Source organism: Cydia strobilella, chromosome 1 (genome assembly GCF_947568885.1).
Source record: "Cydia strobilella chromosome 1, ilCydStro3.1, whole genome shotgun sequence".
Lineage (NCBI taxonomy): Eukaryota > Metazoa > Arthropoda > Insecta > Lepidoptera > Tortricidae > Cydia > Cydia strobilella.
The window spans coordinates 14683598-14710302 of NC_086041.1; the positions used below are offsets into that span (position 1 = coordinate 14683598).

The window sequence follows — 26705 nt, forward strand, 5'->3', positions numbered from 1 at the left end:
CGCTATAACAACAAATACTAAAATTACGGAACCTTCGGTGGGCGAGTCCGACTCGCACTTATCCGGTTTTTTATTAAATTAAGCCCAACCGAAAGAGACTTGATCATTCTACGCGAGAGGTACCTTGTCCGGAGCTTCGTGTTCAGTTCAGATAACGTGACTTTTTGTTTGAATAATGTATCATCTCGATACATTTTTGTTATTTTTCGACTGCCGTTTGTCGGTATATAATTGTCATTTTGGCTAGGTTAGGTTATATCAAAAACAGATTTTATCATACATGTTCGTTGGTTTATAGTTTTCGGTAGGTATGGCAAGGGAGCAACTTGGCTGGGTATACGCAAGATGCACTGTCGGGCTAGCACATGATTGGTGCGACAGTATCTCGCCGCGAAATAGACTACCGGTCCCTATTTAATTAATACAGTTAGAAAAAGACGGATAGTCTTATCTCGCGGCGAGATACTGTCGCGCCAATCATGTGCTTGGCCTACTGCAACCTGACGGTCATAGTCGTGTCAAAACAAATTTTAAATTACCGAGTTGGGTTTTGATTTCGACCACTTGCGCCAATTTTTATAACTGTTTGTTAAATTTTGTTTCTGTTTCAATTTATGTTTGCTGAAAAGTATACATAATATTATTTTAAAGGGAGGGCAGTGGCAGTGGGTGCGGCCTGGGTTCGAATCGATGATTCGCTACTGAGATAGCGATAAGTAATAAGCGTAAGAGGAATCCTCGTATATGGCGCGTGACGCCAACTACGTCATTGTCATCAGTGCCACAGAATAACTAATAGTACTCAGTGCTTATTATAGCAGTAGGAACGGTCCCTGCTGAAGAAGCAAATGTCCTAGGAGCAAATGATCCCTGAACATGGTTTTCGTTATTTTAGGTACCTAGTCGAGAGGTGGAACGTGGCCACCATTTTTTTTAAACTTAAGGATTCTTTAATCTTCTGTAGTCAGGACTCGAGCAATTTATTCTTTAATGGTCTTATGTCATAACACATTAGATTGCTAATATAGCTTTACATAGGGTTACGCTACAGGTGTGTTACATCGAGCTCAGGGATGATTCAACAAAAAAATTTTTATGCAAAACAATATATGTAGGTAGGTATCTATAAATCCAAATAGAGGCTCTCAACATCAACAAGGGTTTTTAAAGTTAATAAAATACCTAGACAATTATTTTATTATTTATTTTATAAGACTTATTAAATAAATTAAATTAGTGTATATTTTTAATATTGTCGAAATTTACTATAAGCGTCGCGTCGTTGAAACTGGACTGGACTGACTAGTTTAATGCGCCAATCTGCGCACGCGCTCATTATATCATGCAGCCCGACAACAGCACGGTGTGTGAGCGTGACAGAGCTATGCCGCTATAGCCGCCAGCGAGCCTACGTGTAGATAAGCACCAGCAGGACTATGAATACACCTACTGAGATGCATACAATCAAACCGATTTTTTTCTGAAAAAAAAAGCCGTTATATATTTATTTCGGATTTCATATATATGTGTCATTCTCAATTAAAAGGTACCACATTGTCTCTTATTGATTCCGAGATATCAGTGATTTTGTAAATTGACGAAGTTTTGTTTGTTTGTTGCGTGCGTCTAATGTAGGGATAATAGTAAAAACATGAAACAGCTATAATGTCAAAAGAACCTTTTTATTAAACAAAACAAAAATGTATGCCCGACAGGAATAGCAAGCAGGCCAATTCAAACGTATACTGACATCACAATGATATCTAAATGATGTCATTTAGTTATCGTGCATGTCGCTCGTAGTACTCATACTTGACCGTACATGTAGTGGCGCGAGCAAGACGCACTATAACTAAATAATTTAGATATCATTCTGATGTCAGTGTGCGCTCGAATTGGGCTGTAGGTAAGCAGCAGACATTTCGTTTAAGTCTCCAAGGACAAACTTTGTTCATATTAAAACACATTTAAAATCGGGTCTATCACGAATTTATTTTGTTACCTTTATTTACCGACGTTTCGACACAAGTTTCACTAGTCGTGGTCGCGGCTAACTGATGTCCCGATAGACCCGATTTTAAATGTGATTTAATATGTGTTCAAAACATCTTTCTTCAGTTCTATCTAAACGTACAAGTGGAATTTAGATCTTAAGCATCTATTTAACAACATACTATAATTTCTATGACCACCAAGCATACATGTTACGTGCTCACCTGCTTAGTCTTCTTGCGGAACACATTCCCCTTCAGCAGCTCGTGCTGACCAATGACGACGTGCTCCGTGGCCTGCAGCGCGAAGTACTCGACGCTGTCTAGCTGATCCTGCTGTGCGGCCACGAGGTGATGCAGCTGTCCAAACAAGTCGCGGACATCCACGAGGGCTGCTTCAACTTTTGCCAGCTCCGTGCGACGTGCTTCTGCCTCACGCAGGCCGAGCCGGGCCTCGCGCGTTTCTGCTTCGATCTGAAGATCAACCCACAAATTGCAATGCTGTAAACTTGCTCGGTATTTGCATTGCCTAAATTTTGCACATTAATCAGTTGCGTGAGTGTTGACAATATACTAAAACGGAGCAAAATTGATTAAACTTCATATATTTATGTAGTTTACAAGTAGGTACCTAACCATGACAACCATGTAGGTACCTCGTAAATTTTCATTTGGCAGGGGGCTGCCAAACATGGAAATTGCTCCACCGAGAAGAGTCTTACTCTTAAATATATGCCTATGATGATGATGACAAGTAGAGTAGCGCCAAGATAACTCTGCACAGGCTTTGCGTCAAATAAATAAACATTAAAGGACATTCTTACACTATTACTATGAAAGTAATTCATAATGGCTCATCCACTACTTAACTCTTTGTCATTTCAAAATCAACGCAGAGTTAGCTTGGATGGATTTTAACAATCCAAACCAAGCTGAGATTTTTTGGTTCGAATCGAAGAGTCTGACATACCTTAGGTAGGTTGCAAACAGTCTAGAAATTACAAGTTGATGTAAATTTTATCTCCTTTTTAACCGACTTCAAAAAAGGAGGAGGTTATCAATTCGACCGTTTTTTTTTGTATGTATGTTACCTCAGATCTCCGTCATTTCTGAGCCAATATGGAAAATTACTTTTTTGTTTGAATGTATACACGGTGTTTCACGACCCACTGAAAACCTAAAAACAGTTTGTTCAGAATCGATAAGAGAATCGATTGCGCTATATTTTAATGGGAGTAATTTTTTTATAATTTATTATTATTATTACATGCCAAGTCTACAAGTTTGTAATGCGACAATATCAATAACTAGCATTTGACACGTTATTTGTCAATGAGCAACACCCTTAACTGGCCATTGGTAAACCATATCTCGTTGCAGTAAGGTATGCAAATGGTCAGTTAACAGTGTTTACGATGGTAACTAGCAATTGTTTGACGTCACTCAAACGACGAAGTATCTTGTGTAGAAATACCAGTCGAATAGAATTGTTAAGAAAAGTAAACGACGAATATTTTTTTAAATATGTATCGAAATAAAGAATAAATACTCAAGGTGAGTTCAAAATAAAAAAAATCTGTTGGGGTGTCTCAGGTTTTCAGTGGCTCAAGTAACACCGTGTATATAGTCCCTAGTTGGTCCCGTTTTTGTAAAAACCCAGTTTTGATGAAGGGATCCATTAGGAATCCAGGGAACTCTTCAAATCTTATAGGCATACCGGTTTTAGTATTTTCATCAACAAACCAAGCACTTTCATCAAAACTACAGATGATGACCAGAACGGGACTCTTTAACAACGCATATTTCAATTTTGGCGATTTAAGTCCTCTTCGTTATATTTGTTAAACACAAGTAAGTTCTAAAGGAACATTTGTGTTAAGGTCTAGTTCTGATGATGGGTTCCATGAGGTCCAACTCCTCAGATCTTGATGATAGCTTAAAGCCAGACCTTGAAACTTACCCGAAGTGCAAAAATGTTTAGTGACAGTTTAGCCAGACACTGATACGTTTGAAGTCGGTGCCAAGCTAAATAGTTACAATACTGGTTCTTTTGTTCTTATCAAACTAAAAAAAAACGTATCAGTTTGCTAGCGCATATAAAACGAGAAAATATTTTATTTTTTCCCGTTTGAAGTCGGTTTCACTTTTTTTTAAGTTTAATTTTAACATCTTCGCTCGTGCATCTACGACTTAGTGCGAACGAGATGCACTGCGGTTAATAATACGTTCCGGTTCCGGTGATTGCAAAGTAAACACGTACGCCATTACGCTCCGCAAATAGTAATTAATATCAGTGTAAAAAGTGACAACCAAACGCGTAAACCCACAAAAACCGGTGAAGCGAACGATAACGAACAGTGTTGGAAGTTTTTACAGTGCAAAACGTGTTATCCACGGAATAAATACAAGAATTCAATCCATCCACTTAACCTCAAAGTGCATTTAGTTCAATCTTTATGTAGAATGGCTCCATCGATACTGTCGATGATTTCGCCAACGTCAAAGTGGGATTCACGTGGGATCGAGTTATATTTCTTCAATCTTGATGTAAATCAGCCAGTGTACGGTAAAAGTATAAATAATACAATTATGGCCTCTAGGGCTCTATCCAGATACGGTTAGAGGTAGAAATACCAAATGCTCTTAGAGCACGACGTTGTTCGGTAGTTGTGATATTATGAGCTCTTGTATAGCGATAGCGACTATACAAGGGCCACGTGGAGCTACTTGGCGTTGACGCCAAAACGGTGGATAAACTCGTATCTAGATTAATTCTTCATTATCCGCGCAAATCGGGATTTCAGAAGCCGAGCTGGTAGATTACGTGAAAGACACTATAATCGAATCAGGAACGTATCTAGACAGCCAAGAAATAAGTAATTTTTACAGAATTGGGAAGAAAATAAACAACAAAAATAGGCCAGTTGTCATCTCCATCACATCCACTTGGAAAAAACATCTGATTTTGAAAAATAAAGCAAAACTCCCGCAGGGTATATATGTGAAGGAAGATTTTCCTAAAGAAATACTTGAAAAACGCAAACAGTTACAATTACAAGTTGAGGAAGAAAAAAAGAAAGGGAATATGGCCTTCATTAAATGACACTCTGATAGTAAAGAAACAAACAGATAAAAGCAGAGACAAAAGGAAGAGGGAAGAGTCCGACTCACCGAAAGCACCAACTCAAAAGAAAGTAAACACAGAATCAACAAAAACTAGCTTAAATGCAAAAGACATCATAAAACCCAACATCCTCAATTTTGTTGAACGAGGAAGACCAAACAAACTATCAGAGGCCTCAAAAAACTAACTAAGACCAGCGGCAACCGGATACAAATTGAAAAAACCCCTAACTTATTTAAATCAACAAATGAAAAAACTCCCCCAAGCCGACTGGTCATCGTGGGGAAAGAAGACCACCACCCTCCAGCAAAAAAAGATACAAGAAGCTACACAATGAAAGAAATTCAACTCAATTATGTAGCCAGGCACAAAATATGCAACAAAATTTAACGTCAAACAAAAACAAGATCGATATTAAAAATAAAAACCCTTCAGCTACAAAGAATCAAACAAGTACTTCTCAAACAAAAATAGAAGAGAAAACAGTTCTTTCCATCTGCACTTTTAATGTCAAAACATTGTCTTCAGACGAAAAACTTCTAGAACAGAAAGCAGCACTAAAAAACATTAACTGCGATATTTTAGGACTATCAGAGGTCCGTCGCTTAGGAACAAATATCCTGGAAGACGAAGAAGACATCATATTCTACATAGGCCAAACTAAGGGTCTTCACGGGGTAGGCTTTATGATAAAGAAAGAACTCAAGAAGAATATTGTTAATTTTACGGGTATTTCAGAAAGAATATGCGTACTGGAGATAGAACTGGAAAATAACCAATTTACAATCATACAAGCTTACGCTCCAACAGAAAATTCCCCACAAAAAGACATAGAAATATTTAACAAAAACTTAGAAACAGCGCATAAGATGACGTCCACAAAAAACTTAATCACAATGGGCGACTTCAATGCTCAAATTGGAAAACCAGAAAGCTATGAGAACAAAGTGGTGGGAAAACATGGCATCGGAACAAGAAGCAAGAGAGGAGAAATGCTAATCCAATTTGCATATGAACACAACATGAAAATACTTAATACCATGTTTAAGATCAAAGATAAGAACAGATTTACCTGGGTCTCGCCTAACAAGAACACAAGAAACGAAATCGACTACATAATGACCACAATCCCACAACATTTCTCAAACTTTAAATACTGAAGTCTTTCTACTTCGCCTCCGATCATAGACTAATCAGAGCAACCCTAAACTTAACGACGAAAAAGAGAACTAGGCGTCAATTCTCAAGCACCCCAACGAAATTAAAATCAACTGAACAGATGTTGCTATGAATCATGATCCATGTCAAACAAAGTCAAATAAACACAAAGCTTTGTACGTAAGTGAAGAATGCTTCCATTGTATCCATCCGGTGGTCGCACGAAGTCAAGTGTCATCGCCTATTAATAACATAATTATGTCATCCTTATTAGTAATTTATTTGTTATCTCCCTGTATGGTAACATTGTACTGAATTATATCTCTTAGGTTCGTAAATATGTCCGTTTAAAAGCACTTGCACGATAACATAACTTTAATAGGAAACTATATTAATCAATTAACAAGACACCTTTCGTGAAAATTTATCAAAGCATTTACCACATCTGTTAAAGTCCCATGAAGATTACACCGTAGAAGAGTATAGCCGAAGGATTGAAAATTCTATAAAAGACAGTATAAAAAATATAAACAACAAGTCTAAAAGAAATAACATCTTATCAAATGAGACTGCAACTAATCAAAGAAAGAAGCGACTTACAAAATAAAGCATCACTAACACATGAAGACAAACAAAAATTGAAAACATTATACAAGAAAACAAACAAAGAAATCAAAAAATGGTACGAGACATATAGAATGTAAACTATCAAAAGACACCTAGAAACTACAAGGAGCACCAAGAAGGGACTCAGGGAACTGAATAAAACCAAAGAATGGATCCCTTGTCTCCATCAGCCTGGCGGCAACAAAAGTCAGTCGCGCAAGGATATTATAAACATAGCAACGGATTTCTACACCATGTAATATAGTCAGCCTAACTCTACACAAGTAGTAGAGACAAACGAACCAAACGCATCCTCATATTTACATTGAAATGAGATTCTCGAACAAATAAGCAAGTTAAAATATGAAAAGAGCCCAGGCACTGACGGCATTGCCAATGAGTATATAAAATATGGAAAAACACTCTTAATAACCCCACTAACCATCTTATTCAACAAAATACTCGTTGAAGAGCATGTACCACAAAGCTGGAAAAAGTCAGAAATCACACTCATATTTATACAAAAAGGGGACCCAACAAACATAGGCAACTATCGTCCAATAAGTATAATGCCATGTCTCTACAAATTGCTGTCCTCATGCTTACTGGAAAGAATATCACCAGTTATTGATAAATATCAGCCCTGCGAACAAGCGGGCTTCAGGAGAGGCTTCAGCACGACAGACCACATTCATGCAATCGAGCAGATAATAGAAAAGTACATGGAATTCCGAATGCCACTATTTATAGCCTTTATCGACTACAAAAAAGCCTTTGACTGCATTTCACACAAAAGTATATGGGTAGCTCTAAACAAACAAGGAGTAAATAACAAGTACATAAATATTTTAAAAGATATATACTCCTATAGCAGAAGCAGAGTCAAACTGGACAGATTAGGCACAGAAATAGACATTAAACGCGGAGTAAGGCAGGGCGACCCACTTTCCCCAAAACTTCATAGCTGTTCTCCAAAACTTAATGTGCGACTTACCATGGTCAAATAAAGGAATATATGTGTCAGGGAAATATTTGAACCATCTAAGATTTGCGAACGACATCATATTGCTTGTGCAAGCATTATTCATTCTCTCATCTCTCATTAAATCTGTGCATGAACAATCTAGCGCACATCGCCGTCGTCGCATGTCATCGAAGAGGTATGTGGATTCATTTTTGGTGGTTTGTGTAATGCTAGTACAGTTAAAGGTTTAACCTATGGTTTACAGTTAGCAATTATAATATCGAAGGCAAAAATACACAACATTGCTGTCTGAAAACCCATCTAAACTAGAGGCGATGATAAATGAATTAATGACTGCTAGCGCAAGTGTAGGGTTAGAGATGAATCTTGAGAAAACAAAATTGATGACCAATGAAAAACCGGTACCTATTTTAGCAAACAATATCGCACTCGAATATATCCAAAAATACATCTATCTAGGGAAACAAATATCATTTAACCCGAAAAGAAATACAGAAGAAGTGGAAAGAAGAATAGCCAATACATGGAAACAATATTGAGCTCACAAAGAAATACTCAAATCAAAACTTCCTGCAAAGCTAAAGAAAACAGTGATTGATTCATCTCTACTACCTTGCCTTACATATGGCTGTCAAACCTGGACCTTAAATCATTCAACCAAAAATAAACTACAGACCACCCAAAGAGCAATGGAAAGAAGCTGTTTAGGCATAAAACTAAAAGATAGAATAAGATGCTCCGACATTAGAAAAAGGACACAAGTAACTGATGCCTTACAGTTTGCTCAGAGCATGAAATGGAGATGGGCTGGTCATGTGGCAAGGCTTAACGACGGGAGGTGGACAGGAAAGGTGACCAAATGGAAGGGCCCCCCGGGCTCTAGAAAGAGAGGACATCCACTAGCCAGGTGGCAGGACGAAATTGTTGCCACTGCAGGCCAAAAATGGCAAAGTGTAGCACTAGATAGCCAAATGGAAACAGCTGGAGGAGGCTTTTACCCAGAAGGGGTCTACAGCAGAAAAATAAAATAAAATCTTAAAATATATGTATCAAATTCATATAATAATTCTCTGTAGAATAATGAAAAGCTCTAATAATAAACATTCTTCTTCAGAAAGCTGTTATAATGAACACATATAGGATAGTACGCAAATTCTTAGCTTTTGAAAATTAGGGTATTACATATCCTTCTATATTCGTTTGGCCAAAAGCCCGCGAATATGGAAGTAAAATCACCTCCAACCGGAGAGAAAAACAAATTGAAACAAATAAATAATAATAATAATAATACGAGTATGTTTATAATAGATTTTTTAATACAGTTGCTCAAAAAGTGCTACTTTTCGTGGCTGTTTAGCGTGCGGAAAGTTGGTTTTCGCGAACTAGTGCTTTTTACTTTTCCAATTTTTTTTAAATTTTTACTTGTTCCAATTCATGACTACTTATTGATGAGTGTTAATATTAGTTTCATTTAAACGTCGTAATCAACATAAAAACCTACTGTTAATGTAAGAATACGAAAATATGTATTTCATATTTTATTACTTACCTCTTCATCATTATAACACGTCTATTTTTTTATATATTGAATATTGAAAGACCGTTCTTAATAAGTTGTCTGAATGGAACGGAACGCCTGTCAAAGAAGAGGCGTTTTTTCTTTCTGCTCCAAAGGCAACATTCGTTATTGTTTTTATAAATGTACGATACACAAATAATCGTACAATTGGGTAATAATAGTACAATGTTTTATATTTACAATTGTTTCTGTCTTATAGAACATGCATTAAAAAAAGAACTTTAATTGAAGTGGGTTCAATAATAATAACACCCAGCTAAAAAAACACCTCTTCATAATGTCAATGTCAGTTATGTCACAGAATTAATAATATAAAAGTTTCGACAAGACTCGGGAGGAGTGATACTTTCCGCACTAGCATCGAAATGTACTATTACAGTACATATGGTGCCAATTTACCGCACTAGTGCGATAATTAAGCACATTACATAACTATGTACTATGTACTCTTCTTGTTCGTGTAAAGGGATCAAACTTCTTAAAACTAAATTTTTGTCTGCCAATGCCACTTCTATAGCTCTCGGGGTGTGGCCCTCAGGAGATTTAACCCTCTAACTCCCTTCGGTCGTGTTTTAATTTATCGCCACTCGTTGCGAATTTCCCATTGTTCGCACTTGTATCGTAATGTACTATTAAAGTGAAAATGCAGCTCTTTGTTTAGTAATTCATACCTATAGGCCTAAATAATCTCTATTAGCGGGTTCTTGGTATCGAATATATTAAGACTGGGTCAACCGTCCAGTGGTGCCCTCATTAGGGGAATTGTGTTTTCTAATAAACCAATAAATTTCTGTATAAATGTGTGTGTGTTTCTGTGTAATGTAAGTAAGAGCCGACCGTTCTCAGTCTTAACAAAATGATTATTAACGACCTTTAAGGACACATTGGAAAACCTCAATTAGCCTCATGCATGAAGTTTATATTTGAACGAAATATGTTTTATTCGGATGTTTGTTACCGTTATAACATGTTACAAATGCATTTCCGTTTTTAAATTACCATTTAATTACTTAAAATTATAAATAAAAAGTACAAAAATTTGCCCGCGAAAAGCTAGTGAGAAACGCCACATGACGTCACGCGTTCGACAGATTAGTGTCATTAGTAACAAACGTCAGTTGGGCCGCCCAACGTGTGACGTCATCACGCTCTGTCGAATTCGCGCCAAAAATTATGAGCGTTTCAACCGCTCAAAAATTTTCAACATTTTAAATATTTTTTAATAAAATAATGTTAAGGTTTACAAAAGTATTTTTATCATTTCCGGTGTTCCAACGATATAAATTATGAATCCAAAAATAAAAATAAATTCATGCATGGAGCTAATTGTTTTAGGAACTCACATTATCGACGAAAGCTTGGAGACGGTTGTCGTCCAACAGTCTCTCGCACTCCTCCTCTGTAATCTCTGAATTAGCTGAAAATAAATAAATAAATATTATAGGTTATAGGACATTCTTACACAGATTGGCTAAGTCCCACAGTAAGCTCAAGAAGGCTTGTGTTGTGGGTACTTAGACAACGATATATATAATATACAAATACATAAATACATATAAAACACCCAAGACTCAGGAACAAATATCTGTGCTCATCACACAAATAAATGCCCTTACCGGGATTCGAACCCAGGACCATCGGCTTCACAGGCAGGGTCACTACCCACTAGGCCAGACCGGTCGTCAAACATACAATAAAGTCACTATGTAAATATTAACGTAGGAAATTCGCTATATGCATGAGTTTTTTGGATGATATGAATATTATCAATCTATTCTACTTCCCGTGAAATTCATATTTATTATGCCTCAGAAACTTAATTTACTACTTCCAGAACACATTTTAATTTTTATGCAATACGTTCTTAAGATAGTTAAAATAATTTTGTGATTATTATTTAATTCAATCGCTAAAAAAATTGAATACAATATCGCATCGCTCTGCAAATAGACGGACTTAAAAAAACCTCTGTGAAAGTACTATAGAAATTACAAACAAAAGGGAGTATCTTTGCTGCAATTACGTCCTTTAACTAAGAAGAGCTCAGCAGGTCACGTTCGAAATAATTTTACATTTGAAGTCTTTGCGAACATTATTTCATGATATCGGCTTTTAACCAGTGCCTACTAACGGATTACCGAGCTAAGTCGCGGCCCGTTACTTTCATTTTCGGAAACTACTCACTAAGAGCCAGTTGATCCGCAAGCAATCGCCGCCGCGCAGCACGCAATTCTGCTAACGCACTGTGATGTTGCTCTAGCGCTGCCGCGTACCGCCGGCGGCAGCAGGCCGCTTGCAGACGTGCCGCGCGCGCCGCCGCTCCACCCACGCCCGCGGCAGCTGTGGTCGCGCGCTGCTCCAGCTGCCGCAGCGCTCCGCTGGCCTTCAACCCTAGTGCGTGCGCCTGTGTCACCACGCTATCAGCTTGCTCCTGCATTTCTGAAACGAGACGACACTAGATGGAAATAGATTGCATACCAACTGCACCGTCTTATAACGACTAACAACAACAATTACGAACTCTCGACATTTAGGCACTAATGTATGTAGTGCTATTATGTATATTAGGTTTAAATTGTGCTCTACAAGCTGCAGCTGGGATCTGGGATTCAGTTTTTGTACTATCGATCCCGGTAAAATATCGCTTCTACTGGATTCTGTTTTGGACTGAGTGAAGCTAGGTTCTACATTCAATTAGATGTGCATTTTGATACTTGCTTGCTTGAATAATTTGTTTAGATCCATATCTATTCCAGATCTAATTCATATCCTGCTATTAAAATTATAATGCGCCTGTATATTTAGGGCATACCGGGGCTGGTGTGGAAGGTAGGATGTGCATGCAGCGCACGCAGCCGTGCCGTCAGCGCCGCCAGCTCGCCCGCCCATCGCACCGCCGTCTCCGCCTGGAAAGTGAAACATTCGTTTTTTTTATATTTGTATGGTAACAAGATGATTGGAACTAAAAAGCTAACTAAAATTTTGAGATATTGTTGTAAATAAGTTGTAAGTAAATAAGTACTTACATTTTTATTTTAAGATTTGGGCTAATCTTGTTTGAATGTATCTACATCCACTTTTTATGTTATTCCACAAACAAAAAAAGAATTTAAAATGTTTAAAACTTTGTTGTTGTAACTTTTTTTGACAAGTGGATGCCATTTTTAACAGTGGTTTATTTAAGTTTTAAAGCGAAACCTGCTGTTCCGTGTGGTTAGATGGTATGTATCATTTCATTAATTAAGCACTGACATACATACGTTCGATGAAACGACATTATCAATTTATGTGATTCTAAATCGCATAACTAGAATACATACATACAGATTTAATTAATATTTATACAAAAGAGAGAATAAAGTAATATTTATTGCAAAAAGATTTCCGCAATGTTCCTTCAACAATTTCAAAATTAAAAAGAACGAATCAGCATTGCGATACAGCGAGGAAATGCCGCCAGCATCCTTGGTACAATGCCTCAAGGGCCTATTTTAGATTTAAGCTAATTTCGTTTACGTAGTACCACTGTATATATCTTGTATGTAAATAAACATGCCATATCAAAAACATTATAATTATTTATTAAAAGCACGAAGCATTTAAAACTAGCCTAAACGAGAATATTAAAATAGTTATTTATTTTACAAAATGGCAAAATTGTTGTTTAACCTCTCGTACAATTGATAGCCGAGCAAGCGAAATATTGCAAAATTGAACCACAAGCGTAGGGAGTAGTTCAAAAAATGGAATCTTAAGCGGTGCGAGGGCTTAAAGGCACGAGAGCTAAAGAAATTTTGCCACCGAGTGACAAAATTTTTCGTCACACCAACACAAGGAAAATACTAACTGTATAATTTAAAAAAAAAAAAACCGACTTCAATGGAGGATGCCGCTGAAAGTTCACTTATTGATGATGGTGCACTCTTAGATTCCAGACAATGAAATGATAAAGACAGCATGTTTTGCCTAATTATGTAGAAAAGGAGGTAAAACCACCCACTTTTCTAGTAGCATTTCGTTTTTGTAAGGGTCGCAGTTCTAACCTAACCTAACCTACTTTTCTTATAGCATTTCGTTTCTGTAAGGTTCACAGCTCTAACCTAACCTAACCTACTTTTCAGATAGCAGTTCTGTTCTGTGAGAATCGCAGTTCAAAACACACCCACCCACCTAACCCACTTTTCTAGTAGCATTTCCGGGTCCGGGTCTGGGTCCGGATCCGAGTCCGGGTCCGTGTCCGGGTCCAAGTTTGGGTCTGGGTCCATAAGGAAGAGAACAAATCGCCAAACGTGAACTATGTGTCATTGAAGAGTTCCATTCTGATCATCATCAGCAGATCTACTTCATCAAATGTCACTTTTTTTAATGTAAATGCTGGATTTGTTGATGAAAATACAAAAATCACTATATGTATGCCTTTCACATTTGAGGAGTTCCCTCGGTTCCTCGTGGGTCTCATCATCAGAACTCGAGCTTGACAAAAATATATCTTAAAAACTTAAGTTGCTTAACAAACATAAAGAAGAGGACAAATCGCCAAACGTAAACTATGCGTCATTAAAGAGTTCCATTCTGATCATCATCAGCAGTTCCACTTCGTCAAATGTCACTTTTTAAAATGGAAATGCTGGATTTGTTGATAAAAATACAAAAATCACTATTGTGTGCCTTTCACATTTGAGGAGTTGCCTCGTATCCTCATGGATCCCATCATCAGAACTCGAGCTTGCCAAAAATGTTTCTTGAAAACCTAACTTGCTTAACAAACATAACGAAGAGGACAAATCGCCAAACGTGAACTATGCGTCATTAAAGAGTTCCGTTCTGATCATCATCAGCAGTTCCACATCATCAAATGTCACTTTTTTTAATGTAAGTGCTTGATTTGTTGATGAAAATACTAAAATCACTATATGTATGCCTTTAACATTTGAGGAGTTCCCTCGATTCCTCATGGATCCCATCATCAGAACTGCTTTTTGACAAAACGGGACCAATCTGTATGTATATACTTACAATCAAAAAAATTTTTTTCAAAATCGGTCCAGAAATGACGGAGTTATGGAGTAACAAACATAAAAAAAAACATACAACCGAATTGAGAACCTCCTCCTTTGAAATCTTGAAGTCGGTTAAAAATATCAAACAAAATCAAAGCAAATCGATTCAACATGAATGTTATTAAATATAATATCATTCAAAATCATTATTTAAAAGTCAATTCTACCAGCCAACATGAGGAAACCACTTAAAATTTGCATTTGATTACTTTGCCCCACATGTGGATAAAATGCAACTTTCTCATCAGTTTTTGAACAATTAAGAGGGCCTTTACCTGCCGGCGTGGTGAAAATGAACTTATACTTAAATGATACTGCTACAGGTGATCCTCGCGTCTCGTGCAAATATTGGCCAGTTCAGTGCGGGAATGCCCCAGCCCTGCGTGAAGGAGGCCCAGGGGAATAACCATGAAAATTTACAAGTTAGCTTTGTATAGTATTTATTATTTCTATAAAATCATGGTACCTTGATTGATATGTATAGTGAATTCATATTAAGCTTCTTACCGTTATTCGAAGCATATTAATTATATATTGAGAGTGGCAACATTGATTGCTATGACGTTACGGTTGCTGAATAGTTGCGTTTCCCACTCCTTTTTCCTCCTCCACTAAATTTCCGTTTTTACCTGCTTGCCACCAGGGGCTCTCGCTTGCCTTCATTGGCATCTTGAATGCGAAACGGTACGGTCGCGCTTACAAATTGAAGAAATTTGTAAGTCAAGCTGATTTATTTGAAAAATCATAACGGTTTTACCGTTCGAAAAAGATTTTTAAATAAGTGTATTAATACTAAATTATTTTTACAGAGAACATGTCCGAATCTAGTTCGTCTAGTTCTGGCTCATCATCCGATTCTGACGAGGTTGCACCCACTCCGGGGCAGTCATGGGAGCCGATTCCGGGGCTATCATCGCAACAGCCGCTTCCTGTAGGGCCGCCACGTTCTTCTCATCGGCCTTCGAAAAGGAAAGCAAAGAAAACAAAATCCGGACTGAAACGTAAGCGACAACGAAGTAACGATGTCATACAGCAACTGGCAAACCAGGTAAATGAGATCCAAAATTGCATCAGCAATATGCTGCAATTTCAATCAACGGGTCCCGCAGACCGATCTTTTGATCAAGGTGACGAAATTGAGGGTAATGTGAGCGGCGAGTTATATGAAGCGGAAGAAACCGAAGCCCCGGCTCCTAATAATGATGTAGCAACGTTAAAGTTAGCATTCAATACAGTTTTAAAAGAGCCACCTGTTCCAAAATCCTTGCCCGCTCACGTTGACCTCTTAACGGCTGTTCAACATTTTGACTCGGAAAACTGGTCAAGCGTTAGATATTCCGAGGTACAAAAACTTTATTGCTCACAACCAGCCTTCACAGAATTAGAAACAAACGATGAATTAAAGCCTTTTGATAAGTTTTCGAACCTGAGCGTCCTTGAACGTGGTTTTGCGGCTATCACGCAAGCTTTGATCAAACAAGGTGAAACTGCCGAGACTTGCTTTGATTCCTTAGTAACGTGGGCTAGGACCACTACAGCACTTACTCCCGAGTCTTTGCAAAATAAAATTAAAGAACTTTTTATAGAGGGCTCTTTCCAAAAGATTTCAAACGATGTTTTGCAATTAGCATGTGGTCACCGTGCTGACCTTATACAGCAAAGACGGGACAGTATTTTACGTTCTGTAAAAGATAAATATTTCAAAGAATCCTTGAGAAAGATCCCCCCAAGTCCTCAATTCATTTTTCAAAAAGATTCGCTGTCTTCAGCAATCGAAAAACAAGGGGGAGTATCTAAATGTTTCTGGCCGGTCCGACCGCCAACCCAAAACAAACCTGCTGCGCAAGCAGGCGTCAATCAGACTAATAACACTCAAAGAGCACCCGCGCAGGGCGCTTACGACCCCTCAAGCTTGCTTATGACCATGCCTAGACCTTTCTTACCTATGCCTGCGCAAGGCCACTATAATTTTGCACCTATGGCTTGGCGCGGTCCTTTTCGCCAACCAAGACCAGACACATTTGTGGGAAGTCAAGGAAAGGCTCCACGCCAACGGGGCAACGGTTCGAGACCCCAGGGTCCGTATGCATATCAGCAAGGTGCCCGAAATCAAAGACAAGCGGGCCAGTACGTTCCGCGCAGGGACTATAACTCAAAACGGAAATACTGACTCGACAAGTTTTCGAGCGGGGCAGTTAAAGGAATTTGTGGAAAACTGGAAGCTATTAAATGCCCCTCCAGAATTAGTAAAATTAATACAAGGTTTTCAAATCCCCTTTTACATACCGCCCCCTTTGTCATGGCCCAACCTAAAATTTCAAACCCCTTACTCGCCCCAAATGCAAGAAGCTATACAAAAGCTAGTAAAGATGGGAGTGCTAGAATGTGTGAGCCCGGGTCTCAGCTTTGTCTCCCCTATGTTCTTGACCCCCAAAAGCGATGGCACATTCCGGCCAATTTTCAATTTAAAAAGGCTGAATCAGTACCTACCACAGCTGAAATTCAAGTTACCAAACATGCATGCGATCCCGGCATTCTTACAGCCTTCAGATTGGCTGATAAAAATAGACCTCTCGGATGCCTATTTCCACCTGCCAGTCGCATCAAATCAAAAACGGTTCCTAAGACTGATTTTCAAGGGTCAATTGATGCAAATGACCTGTCTGCCATTTGGCATCGCTTGCGCTCCGAAAATATTTGCCTCCCTGACCAACTGGATTGCCCAGCTCCTACGGGAAAGAGGATTTCGAATCATAGTCTATTTAGACGATTTCCTTCTTGCGAACCAAGACCCCCAGGTCTTAGCAAATCAAGCTTTAGAAGCGACACAAACCTTATACCAATTAGGGTGGAAAGTAAATCGAGCCAAATCCATCTTAACCCCTCAAAGGGTTATAGAGTATCTCGGAATATGCTGGGACCCACATTCGAACCGGAAATTCCTTCCGGCGAAGAAATGCTCGGTTCTAAGGCAAAAAATACTCAAATTACTAAAGCACAGCTCAGCCTGCCTAAAAGAGGTTCAAAGTATAGTAGGCTCCCTCAACTTTGCAAGCTTTCCAGTACCACGAGGCCGCTTGAACCACAGAGTCCTATTAAAGTTTTGTCAAAGCCTTCTTTACCAGCCCCCTTACCGCCGGCTTCCGGTTCCACAAGAGGCCCAGAACGAACTGTCTTGGTGGCTAAGCAATGTCGAAAACAAATCTATGATCCATTATCCCCCGGTTCGTCACTACTTGGTGACAGACGCATCATCACTAGCATGGGGAGCTCAACTGAACAATATAAAATTATGGGGCCATTGGACCAGAGCCGAAGCCAGTCTCCATTCAAACCAGAGGGAAATGCTTGCAGTACTTTACGCCCTAAAACGTTGCTGTCATTACCTAGCAAATTCATCATCGATGATTCAAAGCGACAACCGATCAGTAGTCGCCTTCCTCAAAAACGAAGGAGGAACCCGATCATCACCTCTGATGAATATATGCTACCAGATATTTCACCTTTTAGACCTATACAACATTCACGTTCAAATTCATTATCTCCCCGGGAGGTACAACTGCGAGGCAGATCGCCTGTCTCGCCTGTCGCTCACTCCGGAGTGGCATCTCCTACCCACGGTAACGGAGAAGATATTCTCAAAGTGGGGCACCCCGACGATAGACTTGTTCGCCTCCGCGACAGCACATGTGGTCCCCAATTACGTCTCGATCGACGCGACAGATCTTCAAGCCCAATTCCACAACGCATTCAGCCGAACTTGGTGCTACCGACTGGCATGGGTGTTCCCACCACCACTTCTAATACCCCAGGTGCTAGCCCACCTGAACACGGCCAGAGGGATATACTTAATTGTGGCCCCGCGGTGGCCGAAAACATTTTGGAGACCAGATCTCAAGAACCGAGCCCTAGCCCCGCCGTTTACAATACTTACTCTGGATATGGTATTAGTAGACACTGTCACGGGCCGACCGCCGCCCCAAGTCCACTCGATGAACCTGGAAGTATGGAAATGTGGGGGTGGGCGAAAAGTGTGAGTAATTGGTCCCAAGAGCAAAAGGATTTGTTGCTATCTAGCTGGCGTGAATCCTCCCGAAAAACCTATCAACCAGCTTGGAAAAGGTGGTCTTCATGGACCCATGATAATAAAGTCAATACCTTTAAACCATCAGCAGCAGACTTGGCCAGATTCTTAATAGATTTGCATCAAAAAGTCGGGTTATCTTACTCTACGATCCTAGTTCATAAATCAGCAATTGCCACCTTAACTGATCCCGATAACCAGGCTAACTTGAGTTCTCATGCTCTAGTAAGACATGCACTAAAAGCTATTTCCATTAAAGCTCCAAAAGCAGACAAAGTCCCTATTTGGGATACAGATAGTCTTATAAACTGGCTGAAAAACAGTACAATAGATGAAAATAGCTTTTATGAATGTGCAAAGCGGGCTGCGATTTTGCTCTTATTGTGCTCAGGACGCAGGGTACATGACCTCACATTATTATCTATAGATAGTGGTAATTGTATTGTGTCTGAGAATTCAATAACATTTTGGCCAATTTTCGGATCGAAGACAGATTCCGTTTCAAATAGACAATCAGGCTGGCGCTTATTTCAAAACAGTGAATATAAGAATCTAGACCCAGTGTTTTGGATCAAGAAAGTAATTTCATTGTCAGCCGACAGGCGTAGCAAATGTAATTCTAATAATCTGTTTATTACAGCCTGTGGGACTCCTAAGTCTGCTTCGCGCACAGTTATCGCGAACTGGATCAAAAAAGTACTGCTAGACGCAGGCATCCAGGCAAGCCCGGGCAGTGTGCGCCCCGCAGTGGCTTCTAAAAATTGGGTACAAGACCTTCCATTAGACGATATCTTAGCTCGCGGTAACTGGCTGTTTTTCACATCACATCACCCTTTTGTTAATTTATTTTCTAACCCCATTAGAAATCCTGTTTATAATGGTTGCGATTACAGCTGAGGGCCCTTGCCCACAAATCGTACACATTTTATCACTTATCTGATTCACATTGGCATCTGGCCACCAGGCGGTCACAGACAGATCTCAATATATAATTAATATGCTTCGAATAACGGTAAGAAGCTTAATAGCAGTGTTTTACCTACCAATAAAACACTTATTAAGCGAAATACCTTATTCGAAGCATATACTTGTAGGCCGGCCTGGCGGTAGATTGCAATGATCCACTGTCATCTTGGAATCCTATAATTATAGTTAAAACACTATTATATTGTCACTTTCACTTCACTGTAGTCGCTAATATAAAATACGAAAGTAATTACCTAATTACGCAATTATCCTATTGCTTTTTACGTGGAACATTGCAATAAATTGATAATAATCAAAATTGAGATTCAATGAAGGCAAGCGAGAGCCCCTGGTGGCAAGCAGGTAAAAACGGAAATTTAGTGGAGGAGGAAAAAGGAGTGGGAAACGCAACTATTCAGCAACCGTAACGTCATAGCAATCAATGTTGCCACTCTCAATATATAATGAATATGCTTCGAATAAGGTATTTCGCTTAATAAGTGTTTTATTGGTAGGTAAAACACTGCTATTATCACAATTTAAGTATACATCGTACGCATAAAACAGCACAATATTTAATGTGGGTACTTAAGCTAATCAACAGTATATATCAAACAGTTTAACAATAACAATTAGTTGACATACATAAATATGCAAGGGGTAAGATAATGTACATCGGGGGTCAAGTGCAGCAGATAATGGCGATGTCAGCGCAGACGCGTATTGTTATTACTATCGGTAGCGATCTGCAGTCCACTGGAATTAAGAGTAGGTAAGTATACTTACTACTAGTATTAATTTCAAATGCGATACTTTTCATAAACCACGACTAAATAATTTCATGGATTTGAAAATGACTGTGACTAGCAAATCACCTGAATTTAAACACTCTGGAATACTCTGGTTGCTCGGATACCTGTGTGGCATCTATTGTCCAATATTTAGTTTAGTCCAGTCCTAATTTTGGCCCATTTACCTACTAAATTTAAGTTTTAAGGCCTTGCAATGCAATGCATGGCATGCGATTTTAAATAATGCAAATCGCATGCGATTATTGGTGACGTTTGGAGTAAGAGCGGCCATTCTTCTTCTTTTTTAACCGACTTCAAGATTTCAAAAGGAGGAGGTTATCAATTCGGTTGTATGTTTTTTTTTCTTTTTTTCTTTTTTTTTTTTTTAATGTTTGTTACTCCATAACTCCGTCATTTCTGGACCGATTTTGAAAATTCTTTTTTTGATTGTAAGTATATATATACAGATTGGTCCCGTTTTGGTCAAAACGCAGTTCTGATGATGGGATCCACGAGGAATCGAGGGAACTCCTCAAATGTTAAAGGCATACATATAGTGATTTTAGTATTTTCATCAACAAATCAAGCATTTACATATAAAAAAGTGACATTTGATGAAGTGGAACTGCTGATGATGATCAGAACGGAACTCTTCAATGACGCATAGTTCACGTTTGGCGATTTGTCCTCTTCGTTATGATTGGTAAGCAAGTTAGGTTTTCAAGACACATTTTTGTCAAGCTCGAGTTCTGATGATGGGATCCATGAGGAATCGAGGGAACTCCTCAAATGTGAAAGGCATACATATAGTGATTTTTGTATTTTCATCAACAAATCCAGCATTTCCATTTAAAAAAGTGACATTTGATGAAGTGCAGCTGCTGATGATGATCAGAAATATCAGAATGGAACTCTTTAATGACGCATAGTTCACGTTTGGCGATTTGTCCTCTTCGTTATGATTGGTAAGCAAGTTAGGTTTTCAAGACACATTTTTGTCAAGCTCGAGTTCTGATGATGGGATCCATGAGGAATCGAGGGAACTCCTCAAATGAGAAAGGCATACATATAGTGATTTTTGTATTTTCATCAACAAATCCAGCTTTTATATAAAAAAGTGACATTTGATGAAGTGGAACTGCTGATGATGATCAGAATGGAACTCTTCAACGACACATAGTTCACGTTTGGCGATTTATTCTCTTCGCTATGGACCCAACCCCAAACTTGGACCTGGACTTTTTTTTGAACTGCGATCCTCACAGAACCGAACTGCTATCAGAAAAGTGGGTTAGGTTAGGTTAGAACTGTGACCCTTACAGAAACGAAATGCTATCAGAACATTGGGTTAGGTTGGGTTAGAACTATGACCCTTATAGAAACGAAATGCTACTAGAAACGTGGGTGGTTTTACCTCATTTTAGTTAGGCAAAAATGCTGTCTTTTTCATTTCATTGTCTGGAGTGCACCATCAACAATAAGTAACCTTTCAACGGCATCCCCCATTGAAGTCGTTTTTTTTTTCTTAAAAATTATTTGTACCATTAGATCTAAAGCGCATAGAAATTACATTTTATATAAATTACATCAAAATTTATTGTCGCCTTTAGATGATTTGATCAAAATTAGTTTAGAGACGATTCTAAACATTCAGCTAAGTGAGCCTTCCTGGTCTCAAGCGTCCCTCCCAATTCGGTTTGGAGGTTTAGGAATTCGCAAAATTTCCAGTGTGGCTTCCCCAGCCTTTTTGGCGTCCACTCATAGCACGTCTGGTCTCATAGGAAATATTTTAAGGGCTTTGCCCACAAACTGTGAGATTGCGGGCTTTGAGGACGCCAAAAATGCTTTTAAAATTGCTTGCCCGGGAAAACAATTTCCAGACAACCCAAATTCACAAAGGAGTTGGGATAATGTTTACTGTGATTTAACTTACAATATTCTCCTAAACAACTGTATAGGTCCAGACCGCGCGAGGCTTTTGGCGGTCGGAGCCCGGGAAGCGGGTTACTGGCTACATGCCCATCCTTCGCCTAATACTGGTACTTTCTTGGATCCGGCCTCCCTTAGACTGGCGACTGGTTTGCGACTCGGGATTTCGGTGTGTACGCCACACATATGCTCTTGTGGCACGGACGTGGACCGACTGGGACACCATGGATTATCTTGTCAAAAAAGTGCCGGCCGTTTTTCAAGACATGCGTCGCTTAATGACATAATCCGTCGGTCTCTTGCCACCATCAATGTACCCGCTCTTCTTGAGCCGACTGGCATTATCAGAGATGATGGCAAGAGGCCCGATGGGATGTCCTTGGTTCCTTGGAGCTTGGGACGGATGTTGGTGTGGGATGCTACCTGCGTAGACACACTGGCACCGTCCCACCTCCAACGGACTATTGTAAAAGCGGGCGGAGCGGCGGAAAGCGCCGAAATTTTAAAACGTAATAAATATAAGAGCCTCGGTAGAGAGTATCATTTCGTTCCATTTGGAGTTGAAACTCTAGGTCCATGGGGTCCCAGCGCGCATAAGTTGTTTGCAGAAATCGCGAAGCGTCTGGTTGACGTAACTGGTGACCGAAGAGCTGGCGGCTTTCTCGCACAACGTATCAGCATTGCGATACAGCGGGGAAATGCCGCCAGCATCCTTGGTACAATGCCTCAAGGGCCTATTTTAGATTTAAGCTAGTTATTAATTTCGTTTACGTAGTACCACTGTATATATCTTGTATGTAAATAAATTTGTGAAAATTAAAAGCGCATAACTTATTTAATGCAGCTTTTGTCCGTTTTCGTGTAAGCATATGCACTATCCAACTAGGGAACATATAAAATTATTTTATGAAATATTTTATATCCACTATATTTGTTGTCACTCACAAGAGGTCGTGTAGGTTCAGTGTGTGTTGTTGTTAATGGACGAGTCGTGAAAACAATTAATTAACGCGCTAATGAACGGCGCGATGAACAGCAATGCGTGATGCGTGGAGCATTCGTCCTAGCTACCAATTTCAATTCAAATGACATATTTGAGCGTGATGGAACATCCGGTAGTACAAAGTATTAGGTATTTGGAAATGTTAAGCGAAATAAGATACAATCTCAATTTGAAATAAATGTAAAATCCTAAAATGTACAGTTGATAGGTAAATTTGATTGAAATGTAACATTGTACGTATCAATACAAACCGGTACTTATTATAGTAAATCTGACTTGACATTGAAATGTATTAAATACAAAACGACACATCGTGTGTAAGCTTCTTTATAATTAATAGTCATATTTTGACTAAGTAAACTCGAGTGAAATCCCCTAGTGTGCAAATATGGCACTAAAATGGATAATATTATAGGAATGTGGATGTAATGAATATATGTTTATTACAGATAAAATGATGGAATATAAATGTTATAAACATATATGCTTATTGTGGTATTAATGATGATTACTAGCAGTCTATTTATTTGCAAGACTGTTTGATTAAAAAAAGAAATAGGGAACTGAGTTTATATAGAGATATAAGGGATATAAAAATTAATCTACATGCAGGATGGTTAAAATTGTAATGCACGTAAGTAGCAAGTATATACATAAAATAAAATCATTAAAACTTTGCGAAAGTTGAAGAAATCATTTATTATGTGATAGGTATAGTATATTGAATTGAATATTTTGTTGTAAATGCAATAATTATATTTATTAAAAACATTTTCTCTCTTGGGGGCTTTCACGAGGTCGTGACATGATTTGCCAGGATGGACGAATCTGTAAGCTTCTTTATAATTAATAGTCATATTTTGACTAAGTAAACTCGAGTGAAATCCCCTAGTGTGCAAATATGGCACTAAAGTGTTGTCCAATGGTTAAAAGTTATGTGTGTTAAATAGCAAATCTACATTATCATAAATATAATTCGATCAATTTAGACATATTCTATGAACGAATAAAATGATTTAATTCCTCCAATGATAATAAAGTACTGTAATTGACTTGGAATTGGTTAGCGGTTTCCGTTCGCGCTCTTTTATTAAAACGAAGTAGGAGGGATGATTTTTACCGGTAACCGATACCAAGTCCGAGCGCCATTCTGTTATTGGATTGCAAACTGTGAACAAATGATCGTAAAGTAAGGTGACCGAAATATAATCTAGTTATTTAAAGCAAAGATAGATATAACTCCGTAATAGATGGATACAGTCTAAGGAAAAAACGTGCCTCGAAAATCAAGAAAATTTGATTCTCGTTCAGAGGGCGCTACTAGTTTTGGCCTACAGTCGTATAGATGGCGTTGACGGTTTCGTTTGTTATTTAACAATTTTAACGCATATCAGTGAAAGAAAATGGGTCAAAATCATCAAAATAATTAATGCAAATAAAAAAAATCATTTATCTATATTTAAATACATTTTATCGTATTTTTACAAATCTTCAATTTTAGTTTTAAAGTGTGTCGACAGATGGCAGTGAATTTACTGGGGTTACAAAATTTACTATGACAGTACCGCTCTAGTATAAGTTACTCTATGTTTAAAGTGAAACCGTGGTTTGATTTATCTATCTAGCGGCATTGGGTTAGTGTGTGGTAGTGGTTTTACACGTGAAACAAAAGCTTAATAAATACTTTCAATGAAAACTATAGCGAACATGATTGATCTAGTCGTTTTAGAGTTATTGCAAAAAATCTTCTTATCTTAGTAAAAAGACGTGCAAAGCACTGCAATACTACTCCCTTATGCTTTTAATGTACATGATACTAACTAATAACCCCCGTTTGGCCTATTTTGACAGAATGGTAACTTTGAAACCCTACACTGAGCATGGCCCGACATGCTCTTGGCCGATTATTATTTAAATGACAGTCTGATATTGAAATTATTTGATAGGCAACTACACTCTTCACATCCACAATTCCTATCATTTTCAACGAATACCTACGTATTTATAAAAAATGCATGTTAATATTATGGCTACGGTACATATTTATTACGTCACATAAAATTGTTGACTCCACATAAATCAGGTTTTGTTATGCTTCTCAATAACCGTGTTAAAAACAGTGCTGAATAAAGATACAATTTATGATTTATGCTTTTACTTTATTTCATTTACATTCGATAACAACACACTCTCGAATTAATGTTTGCCTGCCTGCAGTAGTATTGAGCAACTAAGTATTTATATAACCTATGCAATAATAATAAGTTCAGCTTCAATTAGTTCTGCCGCAACAAACATTTACATAAATTCGCTCGTCCTGTATATCATTTTAATTGCTACATTTGATTTTTCTATTTCTAATAACTACGTAAGAGTACCCACCGACTCACTGGTAACAATATTATAGTGTAGTGTAATGAAATAGTTGACTAAGTACGTACATAACTAATATAACCTATTTGTGGTTTCTGATAAAACATACCTCTTGCAGCATTGCTTCCATCTCTGGCGGCAGGTTTCTCGCAGCCGAGCCCTCATCTTCCTCCACTGGTAATACCGTGTCCTTGTATACGCTACCCGACGCCTCTGCTCGCTGGAACATACAATGCAACGATCATAACGTACATTTGTCAATCATAAGAAGTTGTAAATTTTAAACCGCAATTATATGCTTGACTTAATAGCTGTAGGTACATCTGGCACAGTCAGCTATATACTATTCGCTTAGCACCTTTGCATATAAACTTCTATGCACGGGGGTCACTTTTCTCTGCAGCCGGCTGTACATATTGCTCATAGTGTAGCAGTACCTACGCGTGATTAAATCGATAGAATCTTGACTAGCCAGTACTGCAAAATAACCACTAAGAAGGAAAATAAATATCATATACCTATTTAGAAACATGCAGTATGACGAAGACCAACGGGCGGCTTCGGAGCGGAAGCTCTTGTTATCCTGTTACATTGCCCGCGCCCACGGATTAAGACACCGAGATTCACAAAAGAATGGCTATTACAGGCACTTTCCGTGTTCGGCTCCGTAAAGTCTATCTCAATATTTGCTCAGCTTTATTATGATGTCACGTTTAGCAAAGTGTTACACAGGTGTGTTTGTGAGCATACAAAATGTAAACACAGTGAGATACTGATGATGACGCTACTGACCTGCAGCAGCTCGGCGAGGCGATCCTTGCTCCGCATGGCGGTATAGCGGCTGGCTTGGTGCGGGCGCGTCGCGGAGTGCGTCCTGCGCGGTGCGGCGCGAGGTGACGCACTATCTTATCACACTGATAACACCTGATATCGAGATATTCAGCCGTCAGCAGCGGCACTCGCCGCGGGGTCGCGCAGCACTGAGCGGCGCTGCTCGATCGAGCGCGAGCGCGTGTGCCGGACTCATTAGCGAGCGGGTCAGCGTCCGCACCGCCG

General features: G+C 38.8%; 1 protein-coding gene across 1 annotated transcript; it reads right to left on the minus strand.

Moving 5' to 3' along the window:
* Nucleotides 1-1247: 1247 nt before the first annotated feature.
* On the minus strand, nucleotides 1248-26705 carry LOC134746415 (syntaxin-like). Its single transcript, XM_063680785.1, has 7 exons — nucleotides 26442-26705; nucleotides 25759-25869; nucleotides 12256-12349; nucleotides 11628-11882; nucleotides 10787-10860; nucleotides 2217-2465; nucleotides 1248-1480 (listed from the first exon to the last, which is right to left on the minus strand). Exons 1-7 carry the CDS (start codon nucleotides 26475-26477, stop codon nucleotides 1409-1411), a joined length of 891 nt encoding a protein of 296 aa, XP_063536855.1. The 5' UTR covers nucleotides 26478-26705; the 3' UTR covers nucleotides 1248-1408.

Excerpts from the sequence above, each read along its gene's own strand:
- LOC134746415 (XM_063680785.1), bottom strand. The coding sequence starts at position 26,477 with ATGCGGAGCAAGGATCGCCTCGCCGAGCTGCTGCAG. Across the intron at positions 10,861-11,627 it reads TGCGGATCAACTGGCTCTTA|CTAATTCAGAGATTACAGAG; the intron begins GTGAGTAGTTTC and ends ATTTATTTTCAG. Across the intron at positions 1,481-2,216 it reads TCCGCAAGAAGACTAAGCAG|AAAAAAATCGGTTTGATTGT; the intron begins GTGAGCACGTAA and ends TTTTTTTTTCAG.